Source organism: Capra hircus, chromosome 16, assembly GCF_001704415.2.
Source record: "Capra hircus breed San Clemente chromosome 16, ASM170441v1, whole genome shotgun sequence".
In the NCBI taxonomy this organism is placed as follows: domain Eukaryota; kingdom Metazoa; phylum Chordata; class Mammalia; order Artiodactyla; family Bovidae; genus Capra; species Capra hircus.
The window spans coordinates 18,067,687-18,086,982 of NC_030823.1; the positions used below are offsets into that span (position 1 = coordinate 18,067,687).

The 19,296-nt window shown below is 37.8% G+C and overlaps 1 protein-coding gene across 1 annotated transcript in view; it reads right to left on the bottom strand.

The window, feature by feature from the left end:
- Window positions 1-19,296, bottom strand: part of USH2A (usherin) — a 935,662-nt gene that overhangs the window by 651,513 nt on the left and 264,853 nt on the right. The window contains exon 21 of the mRNA XM_005690572.2: window positions 13,710-13,940. Within this exon, the coding sequence (XP_005690629.2) occupies window positions 13,710-13,940 (231 nt within the window). The remainder of the gene's footprint in view (window positions 1-13,709; window positions 13,941-19,296) is intronic.

Below are 19,296 nucleotides of genomic sequence, written 5' to 3' on the forward strand. Positions count from 1 at the left end.
GGCTGAATTCCCATCTGGGGCGTGGAGGCTCACTGTCTACTTACTTGTCCCGGCTTTTAAGATCTGTAAGAGAGAGCCCAAGACGGGGCACTCTCTGATATTCAAATGGGCGCCAGCGGCCTAACATAGATGGTGCAAGCTCTTTGTCTGGAGCTTTATTGGTTTTCCACGTAACCCAAGTTAATCAGCCTCTTCTCTCCACTTAATCTTCCTACTACACTATTGTTTCTCAGTCTAATCTTATATTAATAAACAAGTCTTTCCATGCCAACGCCGTCCACCCTTCGAATTCACTGGATCCACCGGGGCTGGACCCTGGCAAATACCAGACCACCTGACCTGCCTCTTGAGAAATCTGTATGCAGGCCAGGAAGCAACAGTTAGAACTGGACATGGAACAACAGACTGGTTCCAAAGAGGAAAAGGAGTTTGTCAAGGCTGTATATTGTCACCCTGCTCATTTAACTTATATGCAGAGTACATCAAGAGAAATGCTGGACTGGAAGAAACACAAGCTGGAATCCAGATTGCCGGGAAAAATATCAATAACCTCAGATATGCAGATGACACCACCCTTATGGCAGAAAGTGAAGAGGAACTAAAAAGCCTCTTGATGAAAGTGAAAGAGGAGAGTGAAAAAGTTGGCTTAAAGCTCAACATTCAGAAAACGAAGATCATGACATCCGGTCCCATCATTCCATGGGAAATAGATGGAGAAACAGTGTCAGACTTTATTTTTTTCTGCTCCAAAATCACTGCAGATGGTAATTGCAGCCATGAAATTAAAAGATGCTTACTCCTTGGAAGAAAAGTTATGACCAACCTAGATAGCATGTTGTAAAGCAGAGACATTACTTTGCCAACAAAGGTCCGTCTAGTCAAGGCTATGGTTTTTCCAGTAGTCATGTATGGATGTGAGAGTTGGACTGTGAAGAAGGCTGAGTGCCAAGGAATTGATGCTTTTGAACTGTGGTGTTGAAGAAGACTCTTGAGAGTCCCTTGGACTGCAAGGAGATCCAACCAGTCCATTCTAGAGGAGATCAGCCCTGGGATTTCTTTGGAAGGAATGATGCTAAAGCTGAAACTCCAGTACTTTGGCCACCTCATGCAAAGAATTGACTAATTGGAAAAGACTCTGATGCTGGGAGGGATTGGGGGCAGGAGAAGAAGGGGATGACCACTGGATGGTATCACTGACTCGATGAACGCAAGTCTGAGTGAACTCCGGGAGTTGGTGATGGACAGGGAGGCCTGGTTTGCTGCGATTCATGGGGTCACAAAGAGTCGGACACGACTGAGCAACTGAGCTGAACTGAACTGAAAGGAACATTTCATGCAAAATGGGCACAATAAAAGACAGAAATGGTATAGACCTAATAGAAGCAGAAGATATTAAGAAAAGGTGGCAAGAATACAGAGAAGATTCATTTTAAAAATATCTTAATAACCTGGATAACCACGAAGGTATGATCACTCACCTAGAATCAGACATCCTGGAAAGTGAAGTCAAGTGGGCCTTGGGAAGTATCACTACAAACAAAACTAATGGAGTTGATGGAATTCCAGCTGAGCTAATTCAATTCCTAAAAGATGATGCTGTGAAAATGCTGTACTCAATATGCCAGCAAATTTGGAAAACTCAGCAGTGGCCACAGGACTGGAAATGGTCAGTTCTCAGCACAATTCCAAAGAAAGACAATGCCAAAGAATGCTCAAACTACTACACAACTGCACTCATCTCACATGCTAGCAAAGTAATACTCAAAATTCTCCAAGCTAGGCTTCAACTGTATGAGAACTTGGAGCTTCCAGAAGTTTAAGCTTGGATTTAGAAAAGGCAGAGGAATCAGAGATCAAACTGCCAACGCCCGTTAGTTCATAGAAAAAACAAGATAATTCCTGAAAAACATCTACTACTATTTCATTGAATATGCTAAAGCCTTTGACTTTAGGTTCACAACAAAGTGTGTGGATCACAACAAACTGTGGAAAATTCTTCAAGAGTTGGGAATAACAGACCACCTGACCTGTCTCCTGAGAAACCTGTATGCAGGTCAAGAAGCAACACTTAGAACCAGATATGGAACAACAAACTGGACCAAAATTGGGAAAGGAGTATGTCAAGGCTGTATATTGTCATCCTGCTTATTTAACTTATATGCAGAGCACATCATGTGAAATGCAGGGCTGGATGAAGCACAAGCTGGAATCAAGATTCCTGGCAGAAATATAAATAACTTCAGATAGGCAGATGATACCAACCTTATGGCATAAAGTGAAGAGATACTAAAGAGCCTCTGGATGAAAGTGAAAGAGGAGAGTGAAAAAGCTGGCTTAAAATTCATCATTTAGAAAACTAGATCATGGCATCCGGTCCCATCACTTTATGGGAAATAGATGGGGAAACAATGGAAACAATGACAGACTTTATTTTCTTAGGCTCCAAAATCACTGTGGACAGTGGCTGCAGCCATGAAATTAAGAGAAGCTGGCTCCTTGGAAGAAAAGCTATGACCAACCTAGACAGCATATTAAAAATCAGAGACATGGCTTTGCCAACAAAAGCTGTCTAGACAAAGCTATGGTTTTTCCAGTAGTCATGTATGGATGTGAGTGTTGGATCATAAAGAAAATTGTGCACCAAATAATTGATGTTTACACACTGTGGTATTGGAGAAGACTCTTGAGAGTCCCTTGGACTGAAAGGAGATCAAAACAGTCAATCCTAAGGGAAATCAATGCTGAGTATTCATTGGAAGGACTGATGCTGAAGTTGAAGTTCCAGTACTTTGGCCACTAGATGCCAAGAGCTGACTCACTGGAAAAGACACTGATGCTGGGAAAGATTGAAGGCAGGAGGAGAAGGGGATGACAGAGGATGAGATGGTTGAATGGCATCATCAACTCAAAGGACATGAGTTTGAGTAAACTCAGAGATTGTGAAAGAGAAGGAAGGCAGGCGTGCTGCAGTCCATGGAGTCGCAAAGAGGTGGGCACGACTGAGTGACTCAACAGCAACAAAGGTATTAATCAGGTAATTAAAAAAAAAAAGAAGAAGACGTGCTTGCTACTAAAGGATGGCATTTCAAGCAAAGGTGTCAGTATCTTCAAAGACCTAGGCCTCCAAGAGAATATGGTATATTCAAGTAGCTGGGACTGAAAGATAGACACACACCTGGAGAATAAGCTAGGAAGTACACAAAGAGGTGAAGCTGAATGGTAAGAAAGTAAGCAGAAGAGAGTTCATGGGGCGTCTTATTAAGAAACTTAAAAAAGGTTTTAAGCAAGAGGATGATAAGAAAGGTGATTAATTGAATAAATAGTCTGTAAAGGAGTCACAGTTTTGGCTTAGAAACCTACAACATAGACCTGGATGAGGAAGTAGCTATAGGACTAGTAGATATTTCCAAGAAATAGACATATTAAATATAATGGCTGGTGGAGGACCAATTAACAGACCACGAGGAAGGGAGCGAGAAGCACTGTTCAAAGACATTTCCCAGGTGTCTGTCTCAGATACCCAGTTATATTCACTTTGGTAAACAAAGTGGTAAACCTAGAAGAAGGAACAGGCTGGAGGAGGGCCGGGTATGAAAAGATTGAGAAGCCAAGAAAGAGGCATCTACATTTGTTTTCCATCTTCTGCCCCATTTAATGGAAGAAGCATTAAATTATTCATCTTTTTAAGCTCCCCACAGGTCCTAATCTTTCGTTTATCACATTCTCCTATGACCCATTTTATTTGTGAGGATGACATGGCCACCTCTGCAGATGACTTATCACCCAAATGACTAAGCAGGTATATCTTCTCCCTTTCCCTCCTCCTGCCTTTCTTGTGAGGTTGCAGTTAAAGTCAGAGAGACTCCAAAGTGAGACTGCACCGTAGTCCAGAGAATGTTCATAACTGAGTCTCCTGTCTTGAATCTCAAAACAAATACCTGAGGGATATGTTTGTGAGCTTCCTTCAACATGTTCTTCATAATATCACTTGATATTTCCGTACTGCAATGGAACTCTCCATGCATGATCTCATAAACATTTCTTCAGACCACTAAAATTCAGATTTTGAAAGATCCAGAATTTTGACAATGATATTACTGGAATTTTTTCTATCTGATTGGAAATGAAGTTGATATTTCCCCAAAATATTTTAACCTACAAATATGTATATGTTTTTTTTTCCCAAAAACTTTAAATTGCAGAATAGTAGATTTACAGAGTTACTTTTTCTGCTGTACAGCAAAGTGATTCATATAAACATATAGACACATTCTTTTTTATATTCTTTTCCATTATGTTTTATCACAGAATATTGAATATGGTCTCCTATACTACATAGTAGGACCATTTGTTTATCCATCCTTCATATAATAGTTTGCATTGCTATCCCCAACCTTCCAATCCCCCAATCCCCACTCCCTTTGCAACCAAAAATCTGTTCTCTATGTCCATGAGTCTGTTTCTGCTTTGTAGATAAATTTTCATTTGTGTCCTAGTTTAGATTTCACATAGAAGTGATATCGTATAGTATTTGTCTTTCTCTTTCTGACTTACAAAGTTAATCAATATTTTTTGAATGTTACATTTATCCTAACTGATATAAAATAATTTTAACTACAGATCTTTAAATATGTTTAATTTATTCTGAGAAAACTCATACAAAATTATTCATTTTATTAAATCAAATAGCAATCACCTTTATAGACACTAGTTTTGCCATCTCTGCTAACCATTAGGATTCTTTTTCCACTGTAAGTTCCTTTCCACCCATTTAAATTGGATGGAAAGAGAACTAAAATTATTCTCTTATTAATGCTGAATGTTTTTAAGAGACAGGAATATTTTTCTTTCACAATGAAGCCTTAAAGAAGATCCCAAAATGGCCAACATATTGTAACAAAAAGACGCTGGCCAATGTAAGTACTATAGGTAAATCTGAGACTACTAGGCAACCTGGGAATGGGGCGGGAAGTGTGTGTTTGAGAATGTGGAATGAGTGCATGAGAACACATGTACAGTAGTATATCAGGCAACAATACATCTTGATTTGGTAATACAAGAAATGGGGGAAACCAGATGCTTTCAGCTGGTTAAAAGAACGTTAGCAGCTAACAAAAATAGTTTATTGCAGGGAAAAGATTATTCTGTTGTATTGACATGGTCAATGTCGGGTTGGATTTCTGGCCACCAAAGACTGTTGAGCAGAAAAGATGCTATTTCAATATATTTGAAGTTATCAAGCATTACTGTCTGCTTTGGTGTGTCGGTTTTTCACTCTTACTTCTTCTCTCTGAGCTCCTTTCTACTATCTGAGCTCCTTTAGGCTTCCTAGCATTAGGAAGAAAGAAAAATGTTTCATTAATTATGAAATTATGTACTAATCTGTTTTAGAACCAAGGAGAGGCAAACTTTAGACTAGGAATAGGAAAACTACCAGCCTGCTGCCCATTTTTGTAAAGAGAATCTTTTGGGGACATGGCTCCCTTCTTTGTTCACACACTGCGGATGGCCGCTTTCATGCCACCATGATAGACCTGAGAAGCTGTGACAGAGGTCTCGTGGCCCACACGGTCAAAACCACTGTCTGGACCTTTAGAGGAGAACTTCATAACTCTCCGCTCTAGACTGTTTTGAGAGACGTTTACAGAAAAGGAAGGGTTCTTCATGCAAAGGCAAGTTTGCAATTTCATTCATTCTGACCATCTCAGCAAAATCAAACCCCCCAAAATGTATAAAAATTTTGATGAGACAAAAAGTCCTGGTGAAATGATTGTTTCATGAAATCAGAGATAAAATTCTGAAGTGAAACAACTTACTTGCAGACCAACCTACTGTTAACTTTCCAAACACAAAACAACGTTACAGAAGTGTGCTTCAAAATTAGTCACCTTAAAAATGCAAGGTTAAAACAAATGTAGTCCTCTGAAGCCAGCCTTTATGATGAATACAGAAAAAACACAGTCTTCTCCCATCTTTCAATATTATCTGAAAGCATGTCAAAGAGCTTACCTCTCTACCAAAGGTAATAAAAATTAAACAATCTTAATAGTCACTTCTATCTCTAGTTATCATGGGTTTGACTTCTTTTATTCTAAGAATATGCATTTCATCCTTTTCCCGCTCAGTCAATAAAGATGAGCTCAACAGACAGTCACATCTCTTCTGATTCATGTCAGAAACACCCATGGACTCTCATTATTGCTTGAGCTCCATTTCTTTACTTTGCTTCCAAGTTCTACATTCTTACTCTGCCTTCATTTTTCTATATCATTATTGCCTGCTTGTTAAACTGGTAGGCCAGATAGTTGATGCATATATTTGCTTTTCAACAAATGATTTGGTTGAAATCTAACATCAAAGCTTAAATAGATTTGTGGTTTAAATATGCTTTGAAAAGACTTGGCATTTTATTTAGTGTTTTCTTTCTTTTCTTTTAGAATTTTCCGGCAAAACTACTTGTTCCTAGACAGAGGAAAACAAATAGTGGGACACCAAGGGTATTGAAGGTCAGAATTAATATGCTTTTACTAATTAGTGTATCTGAGGAAGTTTGCCCTACTTATACCTTCATTATAACTGCTTAGAATCAGCTTTCCTTTAATGCGGTGTTTTAGTGTCTCAGTTCACTAAAACTAATACAAGAATAATGCAGCATAAATATCATAGCAAAAATATAAAATATATACTTTTAAAAGATATTGATTTGGGGGTTGCATTTCTCTCCTTATGAGTCAGTAATTAATTGTATTTCTGGATCCTAAAGCATTTAGTTCAGCCATTTTAGGCAAGGCAAATACTAAGAGATGAAACTGTAAGACAATCATTTGGTGTCCTTGAACGGCATTATTATGAAGAAAGTGTACAGAGTTCTCATCTGCAAGATATTCAACATCAGTAATCACATTTTTCATGAAGACAAATAAAAGGGAATTACATCCAGGTGCACATGTGTGCTCATCTCCCCAGTGGGTTGCTACAAAGATCTCCCCAAAGGCAGTTCCTGATTTCTGGGCAGGGTCACCAGTAAAGGCAGTATAAAAGGCTGGTGTGATTGGCACCTGGATACTACAACAGTCAAACCTTCCCCCAAATAATCATGGACCTGTTTTCGCTAATAGGAAAAAAAGTGACAAGGAGAGAAAGGGTCACCTTTGGAATGCCAATCTGAGCAGTATTATAGTTTGCTATTTGTACCAGGTTCCATTTGGATTACTAGTGAAATTCTTTTTGTAAGTGGATTTACTCTGCAATCCTGAAAATAAGCAAAAAAATTTTTTTTTCTCCAGAATTGCTCTGTTACTGTTTTGGAAAGACAAAGTACTGTTAACCCCATGCAACCAGGGGAATAATTCATTATGAGTGTGCACACTATCTTCCAGTTCTAAAATCACGATCATGAAATTATGTTGAACTTAGGTCTTCTTTAAACCCTCTGATATAACCCAAGATTTGAGTATCCATTTTATATTGAGCAATTTTCCCCATATCACTCAAGTTATTCCTAGAATTTGCCCCATAAATTATTTGCATTCGTAGAGAAAAAGAACAAAATTATGTTAATCCTAAATCGTGAATGTGGTAGTTTGAGCTTTCTTTGCATTGCCTTTCTTTGGATTTGGAATGAAAACTACCTTTTCCAGTCCTGAGGCCATTGCTGAGTTTTCCAAATTTGCTGGCATATTGATTGCATCATTTTAAAAGCATCATCTTTTAGGATTTGAAATAGCTCAGCTGGAATTCTATCACTTCCACTAGCTTTATTTGCATCCTAAGGACCACTTGACTTCACACCCAACTGGACTGAATCATAGAAAAAGCAAGGGAATCCCAGAAAAACATCTACTTCTGCTTCATTGCGCTAAAACCTTTAACTGTATGGATCACAAAAAACTGTGGAAAATACTTAAAGAGAGGGGAATACCAGGCCACCTTACCTGTCTCCTGAGAAACCTATATGCAGGTCAAAAAGCAACAGTTAGAACCAGACATGGAACAATGAACTGGTTCAAACTGGGAAAGGAGTATGTCAAGGCTGTATACTGTCACCCTGCTTATTTAACTTACATGCAGAGTAAATCATGCGAAAGGCTGGACTGGATGAAACACAAGCTGGAGTCAAGATTACCAGGAGAAATATCAATAACTTTAGATACGCAGATGACATCATGGTGATGGCAGACAGCAAAGAGGAACTAAAGAGCCTTTTGATGAAGATGAAAGAGGATAGTGAAAAAGCTGGCTTAAAACTCAACATACAAAACACTAAGATCATGGCATCTGGTCCCATCGCTTCATGGCAAATAGATGGTGAAACACAATAGAAACAATGACAGACTTTATTTTCTTGGGCTCCAAAATCACTGTGGATGGAGACTGCAGCCGTGAAATCAAAAGAAGCTTGCTCCTTGGAAGAAAAGATATGACAAATCCAGACAGCATATTACAAAACAGAGAGATCATTTTGCCAACAAAGGTGCATCTAGTCAAAGATACGGTTTTTCCAGTAGCCATGTATGGATGTGAGAGTTGGACCATAAAGAAGACTGAGTGCCAAAGAACTAATGTATTCCATCTGTGGTGCAGGACAAGACTCTTGAGAATCCCTTATACTGGAAGGAGATCAAACCAGTTAATCCTAAAGGAAATCAATGCTGAGTATTCATTAGAAGGACTAATGCTGAGCTGATGCTCCAATACTTTGGCCACCTGATGCAAAAAGCCAACTCACTGGAAAAGCCCCTGAAGCTGAGAAAGACTGAGGGCAGGAGGAGAAGGAGATGACAGAGGAAGAGATGACTGGATGGCATCTTCAACTCAACGGACATGAGTATGAGCAAACTCTGGGAGACAGTGAAGGACAGGGAAGCCTAGAATGGTGCAGTCCATGGGGTCACAAAGAATAGGACATGATTGAGAGACTGAACAACAACAAATTGTGAATATATTATATGAAAGAATGACAACAAAGCAATTAAATCTAAGTGTTTTTAATCTCACAGTAATGCCTCAGTAATAAATTCTATTTTGAACTTTTGAGCCTACTTAAATATCCTATGCTTATCAATTTGGAATTTTAGAAGTTAAAGGAGTGACCCTCCAGTACAAGCCTCAGGTTAACAGATGAGCATGACTAGACCCACATGAATGTAGTTTATCTAATGTCTCAACACTAGGTAGATTAATTTAACTGTTTTCAGTAACACATTAAATATCACATTTTAATATAGAAATTGCATATTACTCATGCCCCAGATATGACATTTAGGCAAACATATGTGCAGCAGCAGATGAATTAACAGAATAATGATTTTACAAATTGCAGAAGATTTTATAAAATCTGTCTCGTAGGTATTAATAAATATTTGTTAAATGAGTAATAGCTGATAGCTAATATTGAATGACTATAAACTTATCTATGTGTGCCAAGTTTATTGGATGAGCTATCCCATTTAATCCTAATCTATTTGCTTGATATCAGTATTGTAAGTAGTATTATGTCAATTTTAATAAAAGGAAAAAGAGGCACACAGATGATTAAGTGGTTTGTCTGATTATATTTAACTAATAAATAATGGGGCTTAGATCTGCAACATATCTGTTAGTCTGCTCCCAAATCCCTTATTCTTAATTGTAAAGAAATGGGGGGAGGTATTTATACTATGATGCAAATGACTGATAATATACCCTTCCTAAATATTAGAATTTTGAAAGAATATTTGTATCAGAAAAGAAAAGGACTAATGACAGATTGTAAAAAAGATTAATCTGGTTCATTTTTTCAACCCCAAAGTAGACTTTGACAGAGTTCATTTACATTACTAAGCTTAATGACTTCTATATTGAGCAACATAAACATATATTCAAATATATGAATAGATATTTGAATTGTTTTCATTCTACCATTTGAGGTAAAAATATTTAAAGCAAATATATGGAAGAGGAGGGAGTTATATATAGTAATAAGATAATTTATACTGAGACTTTCAACATATTGCTATGACCATGAAATATGTTGTGAGTATATTTACAAACCCTATTACTGATGGGTGAAATCTCACATTTTTCTTGTATAAAATATGTATAAAAATACACATCATTGTATGTTTGTGTTTGAGTTATTTGATATCTCTATTCATATTTCAGGAATCATTTTTAGTTAGAGTTTGAGATTTTGAACTGAATCAAAATAAAAGACATCTGAGTTCTTCTTATAATTATTCACTTTTTAAATATAATTCATCATCTTAGAGAAGTCCTGCTGCTGCTAAGTCACTTCAGTTGTGTCCAGCTCTGTGCGACCCCACAGATGGCAGCCCACCAGGCTTTCCGTCCCTGGGATTCTCCAGGCAAGAACACTGGAGTGGGTTGCCATTTCCTTTTCCAATGCATGAAAGTGAAAAGTGAAAGTGAAGTTGCTCAGTCGTGTCCGACTCTTAGCAACCCCACGGACTGCAGCCTACCAGGCTCCTCCGACCATGGGATTTTCCAGACAAGAGTACTGGAATGGGGTGCCATTACCTTCTCCTTAGAGATGTCCAGGATTTGCTTATTAAATTTCCCTTAGAATATAGAAATTGCATGAAATTTATAGGAACATGAGTTGAAAGCATTGTTTGACACAGAGCACTTCAGCACATTTAAAATAATTTTGTTCAGTGTTAGAAAAATCTAGTTTTAGGAACCCTCTAGAATTAATTGATATAGAAAAAATAATCTCACTCCCAGAAATCTTTGGGGATACAAGTAAATAAATAATGCCAATACTACTATATATTTTTGTTACTTGAAAGGGCTTCCCAGGTGGTACTGGTGGTAAAGAATCTGCCTGCCAATGCAGGAGACATGTTCTATCCCTGGGTCAGGAAAATGCCCTGGAGTAAGAAATGGCAACCTCCTCCAGTATTCCTGCCCGGAGAATTCCATGGACAAAAGAGCCTGGCGAGCTGTAGTCCATGGGGTCGCAAAGAGTCAAACATGACTGAAGCAACTTAGCATGCACATTACTTGAAAAGCCAAAAACTAACAGACAAATCCAAAAAGTTTAGCAGTGTTGGGTAAAACCTACTATTTCGCCTTCCACCCTCTTTTGTTACTTTCAGACACTTGCTCTGTTCTGTCTCTAAAGAACTGTCCATGGTTGCTCACTCCCCCTCTGGCAAAGAACCAGCTTTTGAACCAGAAGACTCCAAATTCACATTTCAGTTCAGCAGCTGTGACAATCTGGGGGACCCAGTTACTGAAGCCTCATTTCCTCATAATCCAGGAAAGGGAAAATATCTTCCACGGTTGTAGAAGGAATGAATGACAGAATGTACAAGGAAAATAAATGTGCGATGCTAACTACACCTTTCTACATCAGAAGATACAAATTAAAGGAAAGCCATTAAGTTACTTTTGTAAACTTATCTTGGCTCATTGATTGGATAAATTTAGTTAAACCATGACCCAACTCAATAAAAGTATCCAACCAAACCTGCCAGGTAAGCCTAAGGGTCAAACCAATAAATAACTTGATGGAGACCTGGTTACTTTCAAAGTTAAGACAGCCTTCAAAGCAAGCCGCACGTGCGGCTCATACAAAGGAGCAAGCGAGGCCCCAAAACACGCCTGAATACAGCAGAACTACTTACTCTCCAGGAATCACCAAAGCTCCCGGGAGTCGTTCAAGCCAAAATTGTGATCTCCCTGCCTTGTCCTTCAGATGATGTGTACTCCAAACACATTTTCTGTGCAGCTGGAGGCTTTGTTACAGACAGAAGGATCCTGCTTCGTGAGGCCCGTGTTTACGGCCTAACTTTTTTAAAGAGGAATTTGGAAAACTTCCCAGACGCTGCATCTGCCCCTAGCCTGTGCACCTCGGAGTCTAAGGCCGGCGAGGGAGGCGGCGCAGACGACTAAATTTATTAACGGTGGATGGGCCACTCTGTCTTCACAGCAACAGCAGTAGGTGATCCCATCGAAAATCTGTCTGCTGGCCAGCTAGCAAATCCAAGCTGACATGCCTGCCGCCGCGCTACCCAGATGAATGGCAAGAAGGCTGATTCCTCGAAGAAACACACCACAAGCCAAAGGCCAGACCAGGAAGGCAGTTCCAGCTCCATCAAGAGAAAGTCTTTTACTTTCTACCCACAGGTTCTTTTCTAGATACCTATGTTTCCTTTTCATTCCTTTCTTTGACTTTTATGAATAGTAAGCAGAAGTTGAGTGTTGTAAGGGAGCTCGGTGATCGAATTTCTAATTCTCAGGGAGGAGCTGGATGTACTAGGCCAGTGGTTACTCTTAATATATTAATCTTAATATATCACAGCTAGAGCATAATCATGATTCATTGCAAACACACATCAGCAGCCAGTCTCACATAAAAGCAAACTATTTATGACTTTAAGTAAAAATAAAATGACACACAACCTATGTTTCAGAGCTCAAGCTCCATTTCACTGTCCTCAACATATGCAATATTTGAAAGTCTAGCTATTGCTCCAAAATAAGGTTCTCAGGAGTTAAATTAATATCATTCTGAGTTTATAGAATCATATATATTATACACTTTGTAAATTCTTTAAATAATGGTAAATGATGTGTTATGAATAGTTCCTATTTTGTATACCTACAAACAGTGCTTCTAAAAACTGTGATTCATAAAGCAAAAGACTTCCAGACGATAATACCTGTAAAATCAGGAACTGAGCAAGACACACGAGGTTAGCTCACACAGTGAGGGTTGGATCTTGTGTTAGATGAGTTGGGAGATTGGGATTGACATATACACACTATAATACTATGTATAAAATGGATAACTAATAAGAACCTACTGTATAGCTCAGGGAACTTTACTCAGTTGTCTATAGTGACCTAAATTGTATGGCAGTCCCAAAAATAGGGGATATATGTGCACATATAGCTGATTCACTTTGCTGTACATCAGAAACTAACAAAACAGTGTAAAGTCACTATGCTAGAATAAAAATTAGTTGACAAAAGAAAGTAGAAGAAAACAAGAAAATGTTTATATTTTACTGGAGATTTTTGCACGGATTTTTATTTGAAAAATATTGTATTAAAATATTTTTTACATGGACAATGAGTTTTTGGTGCCTTAAATATTTTGCCTCACTTGCCTTACTCTACTTCTGACCCACAGAAGGTAGGCTTTCCCTGAAATTACTTTTTCCCATAATGCTCTCAATAGAACATAGGGTATGAACAGTTGTTACATTTTTTAAAACAACAGTTGCACCAAATAAGTACTAGGAATAGCTAGTTAAACAAAGTTAAATAGACTTCTTACACCTCTTTTCAGAGACTGTAATAACTCAATGTGTACTAAGCATCTCCAATAGCACGGCGGCATTTCTCAAACTCATTTGCCACAGAACTCTTTTCCACGAAGGAAGTGAACATTCTAAGAAACACATTCTGGTAAACAGCATCCAAGAATCATGTCCAGCACATACTCTGATCCAATAAGGCTACCTTCCCACATCATTTTCTTTATTTTCTTTCCTCCACTTACCCCTCTTTTCCACCCCTCCCCCACCTCCAGAATACTAAAAAGTATCTCAACACAATCAAGCTAAAGTATAAAAAGACTACATTAGCATCTCTATAAACAGGCATAGTAAAAACTCATTGTAAAGGAATACTGGAATAATAGAAAACACTTTGGGGCTTAAGTGCCTCATAAGGAAAGTGACATCAAGCACACTTACCCGTGAAGTCTGTATTGACTGGGTGAGTGGAACTAGGGAACTTATAATATCCATGTCCTGTGAAGCGAGTCCCTTTCATCACCGTGGCCCTCGGAGCCGGTAGAGATGGCTCTCTCCTTTCCAGCTGATACACAGGAGAAGGTCCGTTCTGCTCTTCAGGTGCCAGCCACCTGAGACGCATGGTTGTGCTGTTGATTCCTTCAACCAGAGGCGGCCTCAGTTGGGCTGGTGCTAAATATTAGAAAACCCTTGTTACTTTCAAGAACTTGGCTTCCATCTCTAGACACTGATATGTACATATATGTTCCCAAGCACCTGGGTACAGCATACTCCAAATTAATTATGGTCTCAAGGATTTCTATGGTTCTAGAAACTGAAAACTCAAGATACAATTTGTATTAAAGGCAACTAAAGAAAATTTAGATGACTAACAAATATTAAACAAAGTTTTACTAAACAAAGTTTTTTCTTGTATTTTCTCTATTCTTTCTTGCTGCCTAACAGACACTATATAGGCTATTGCTGCCCCACCCAGATTCCCTTTCCCAAGCAGGTGCTTCAGTGCTCCATCTTTTGGCCTTTAGTGGCTCACGGCTGCTCCATTTTCTAGACAATTGCCCTGCCTGAGTGGAAGCTACAGGATTCCTTGTGAATCCTGCAGCCAGTGTCACCAGCCAATGGCTACTGACCACAAAGGGCAGAGTCCCTTGTCTTAATGTGGTATCAATTCAGGGCTGCAAACCAGGAAGCCAAACAGGCAAAGGAAATGTTTGAAATGGGCTAGCTAGGGAGACGAGAGAAAGTATGGGGACTGAGAAAAACCAGGTGGGGGGGCGAATGGTCACCTATTCATGCCAGCCAATGGATGACTCAGGAATGACAACCCAATGTCGCCAAATCTTTTAGTTTGTTTTTTTAAAAAGTCATTTTTTGTGTAATTTTCTGATTTTTTAAAGCTTAGAAACTGGTCTAAATTAAAACAAACAAATAAGCAAAAGCTGCTCTGAAAACTAAACAAAGCATCCATGTGGAAGAAATGAGCCTGAGAGCTCAGGGGGTTGCAAACTCTTCTCTGGGCACCACAGACTTCGGGCAGCCTCAAGGGTCTTGAAGAGACCACACGATCACTAGCAGGAGCCTGAGCCTTGGGCAGTCAGTTCCCCATGCTCACACACATGCTGGGGCCACGGCATGATCTGAGGTTCAGGGACACTGGAAATTCTGTGGAGCCTCCTGGCAAATCTTCAGAGGGATAGATTTAAGACTTCCCTTAAAACCTACTGGAAATGGATCAGATTAACAACTGAGTTGTTGAAAATGAAGGCCCATTTTGATTTTGATTTTCTTAAAGTCTGTATGATGAGATTCTCATCCACCGTAAGTGTGTCAGCTGGATTTGAGGGGTGAAAGTGAAGAAAAAAAATCTCATGTCATAATCACCGAGCTTATTTACTATGGACCTAAACTAAAGCTGTGGACTGTAATTTACACTTGTATTAACACAGCCTTGTATAGGCACAAAGTCTTTGTCTGTTTCAATAAATGTGAATTAAAATGATGTGAATAAAAATGAATACCCTTAAACCAAGAAAAGAAATTCACCTTAAATCAACTTAGAACAATTACCATTTGTTACTTTCTAGAAAGCTTGGCCAGTTTTCTAAAGAGAAACAATTGTGATTCTATTTTCATGTTTAGTAAAGAAGAAAGTGGCTGAGCAAAAAGTTTAACAACTTGGATAATTAACAATTTTGTTCATCTTCTGCCACTGTGAACTATGTGATATTTTTATTCTTATATAAATTTATGCATGATTTCCTTTACTACTCTTTGCCAAAAATGAGCTAAATGGTGGGCTCTCAGAGATTTCATTCTATATCCTATGATTTCTCTTCAGAATAATCCAAAACAAAACAAAAAGCTAAGCCATGCAGAAATTTCTTCTCTCACTAACCTCACCTTCAGAGTTTGGAGTTCCATCTTTCTATTAAATCTTCAGCAAGCCATCACTGGCTATAAGCTTAACTGGGAGGAAAGGACAGACAAAGATTTCCGAGTTTGGGGCTCAGAGAAGCAATGAAGGACCAATTCAATCTTTTTAGAAGCACAGAAAAGGACTTTTGAGTATTTCTGCTGTGTTTTCTGTATTCCATTTACGATTCCCTAATGATCTAGGATACAGACTTGAATGTTTTAGCTTGAAAAATATCATCTATTTCAGAGATGTTCAATTGAACTTTCTCAGTGAAAATATTCTCTATTTGTACTGTCTAATACAATAAGCACTAGCCATATATGATTACTGAACACTTGATGTGTGACTATTGAAACTCAGGGCTTAAACCTTTAATTTTATTAATTTTAAATTTAAGTAGTCCTATATATAGCTACCATGTTGGACAGCAAAGACTTAGCAAATCACAAATTATATATATTTGATGTACTGAAAATAAAAATTCCATTTTAACTATTTAATGATATTATGACTAAACCTCCTGTACTTAATAGTAGAAGAATTTTATTATTTCTTTTTATTTAAAAATTAAAAAAAAATTTTGTTGGAGTTTAGTTTATTTACAATGTTATGTTAGTTTCTGCTGTACAGTAAAGTGAAACAGTTACATATAAACATACATCTATTCTTTTTTTAAGATTCTTTTCCCATATAGGGCCTTCCCTAGTGGCTCAGATAATAAAGAATCTGCCTGCAATGCAGGAGATCCGGGTTTGATCCCTGCATCAGGAAGATCCCCTGGAGAAGGGAAAGACAACCTACTCCAGTATTCTTGCCTGGAGAATTCCATGGACAGAAGAGCCTGGCGGGCTACAGTCCATGGGGTAGCAAAGAGCTGGACACGATTGAGTGACTAGCACCATCACTTTTACTTTCCCATACAGGTCATTACATTGTATTGAGACGAGTTCCCTATGCTATATAGTAGGTCCTTGTTAGTTATCTGTTTTATGTATAGTAGGGGATATATATCAACCCCAATACCCCAATTATCCCTTCCCCTTTTCCCCCTGGTACTCCAACGTTCATTGCAGCACCATTTACAATAGCCAGGACATGGAAGCAATCTAAACATCATCAAAAGAGAAATGAAAAAAGAAGATGCAGTACATATATACAATAGAATATTACTCAGCCATAAAAAGAATGAAACAAGGCCATTTGCAGCAATGTGAATGCACCTAGAGGATTGTCACACTGATTGAAGGAAGTCAGAGAAAGACAAATATCATTTGATAGTGCCTATATCCAAAAAAATATGTTACAAATGAAATTGTTTGCAGAGTCAGATGTAGAAAACAAACTTATTTAAAATCAGCTTCATTCTCAAGGTCCCATTTGTTTGACATTTGATACTCTTTTATTTTATTCCAGTCACTCAGCTGGAAGGAGATAATGAAGCTTTGTACCATTATTTTATTCAAAATCCTTTCCCCAATGATACATCATCCATAATCACTTCTTAATCAAGAATATAATTTCAGAATCAAACAAAGCAAAAGGAATGCCAGCAACTCAGTAGTTTTTATTTTTTGGGGGGGGCGGGGGTGTTTGTTTTAATATCTACTAAAATTGAGAGCATGCAATTTTTAAAATATGACAAAATGATTATAATCAATAAGGACAATTCTGCATTGAGAATCCACTAAAATTAATGTTGACTATTTAAACCCTAACAAGTAGTCAAGCACCTCTTCTAGACTCACAGAATTATTCCACTGAGCAATGACAATATTCTTAGGAAGTCAACTACAGAGGAGGGGAACTAGAATGTGTGTGTGTATGTGTATGTATATATTTTATTCACTTGTTTAAAAATAAATAAACGCCTCTCAGCTGTCTCATAGAGTTTCACTTGGAGTCTCCAGCCCACTGGAAAGGATGAGCATTTAGTCATTATCTTCAGAGTTCCCTTAGTATCAGAAAGGGAATTTTCAATCAACTAAATGAGACTGGTCTCATACACATTCACAAGTATTAACAGAATGATAATAAGATAAACAGATACTCCTGAACTATTAAACACACACATACAAACTTAGACTCACTAAGAGACCAGGGAATAAAAGATTAAATCTCAGATCACCAAAGTGGATGGATTATAGGTATAAATTTGTTAATCACAAAGCAATAAATTAAGAGACATTCTGGGATTATGGAAACTCATTGGAACCTTCTAGAGATTCTATTTCACTTTTTTTTTTAATCCAAATCTGCATGATTTTAGAAAAACACTTCAAAATTATGTGCCTCATGTTTCTCTCAGACAATATAAGAATAAATTTTCAGTAAGACACCTTGAAAATAAAAGTTTTTAAAAACAATATAATTGTGTTAGGTTTTATAAGGCAAATTTCTACGTAAGTACAAGGCACTGTTTTTACTAGTCAATAAAGTATCTTTCAGATTACATATCATAAAATGATTCAATTCATTAACATTCAGAATCTATCTGTATTTACTTAGAAAATTCTCTTATAAATGAAAACTTCAATATCCATCATTTCAAAGAATAACAAGATACAAATCCTGTTTCCACCTGGAATAAAATTACAATGCTCCTGCATTTTTTGCATTAACTCTGTAATCCAATTTCTAGTCTCGCTCTTCTACTTATAATCATTCTTTTACAAAACACTCTGTAATATATATTCTTTTTTATGCAGCATTTATTACTTTATAATCTGATTAATAGCATACCATAATGCATAAATTTACACTCGCAAAATTTATGTAGTGTGGAGTTTGAGCATCTTAGGATAAGAACTGAAGACTAAATGAGCAGAAGCTCTTGCTGATGACACCTCTTTAAAATCGAATCCATGTTTTCAAGGAAGAGTTTGTTGTCTCTGAACACTGCATGGCTGTGTCAATATCTTAAAACATCCTCAACTACTAGGAGGATGGCAATCTAGGAATAAACAGCCTTTCCTCATTTCAGGGGTGTAAGGGGAACACTAATATATGACATCTTCAGGCATCTTGTCAGTGAAAAACGATTCTGACTTTTTCTCAGAGACGCAAACCATCACAGGAAATTGCCAAATGCTGCTAGCCACACACACCTGTGACAAAGGGCACTGGGAGCAGGGCTCAGACATGATACCCAGGTTGATCACGAAGCCACGATTCTCCAGTTAGCAAGCACTCTCCAGTCAGAGTCAGAAGCGGAAAAGATTCTCTTCCTGACTTTCCAAGATCTCCCAGCACTCAGATAGACCTTGTTGACTGGTCTATTCTCTGGCTGAGGAAAGAATAGCATCAATTTTCCCAATCTCTTCTTTGTTTACTAGTCTCCTTCAAGAGAAAAGATGTATAGTGGAACTGATCTGGAAAGGAGAAAACTTAGGTTCTATACTGGTCCTTTAAGACCCTACTTATGGAACATTGGCTAATCCATTATTTGGCCTCTCTGTTAAGTATTTCACACATTCATTTTTTTGGAAAAAAAAAGTGCATTGAAGTTTAGTTGATGTATAATATTATATAAGTTACAGGTGTACAACTGAGTGATTCACAATTTTTAGAGACTATATTCCATTTACAGTTATAAGATATTGGCTATGTTGCCTG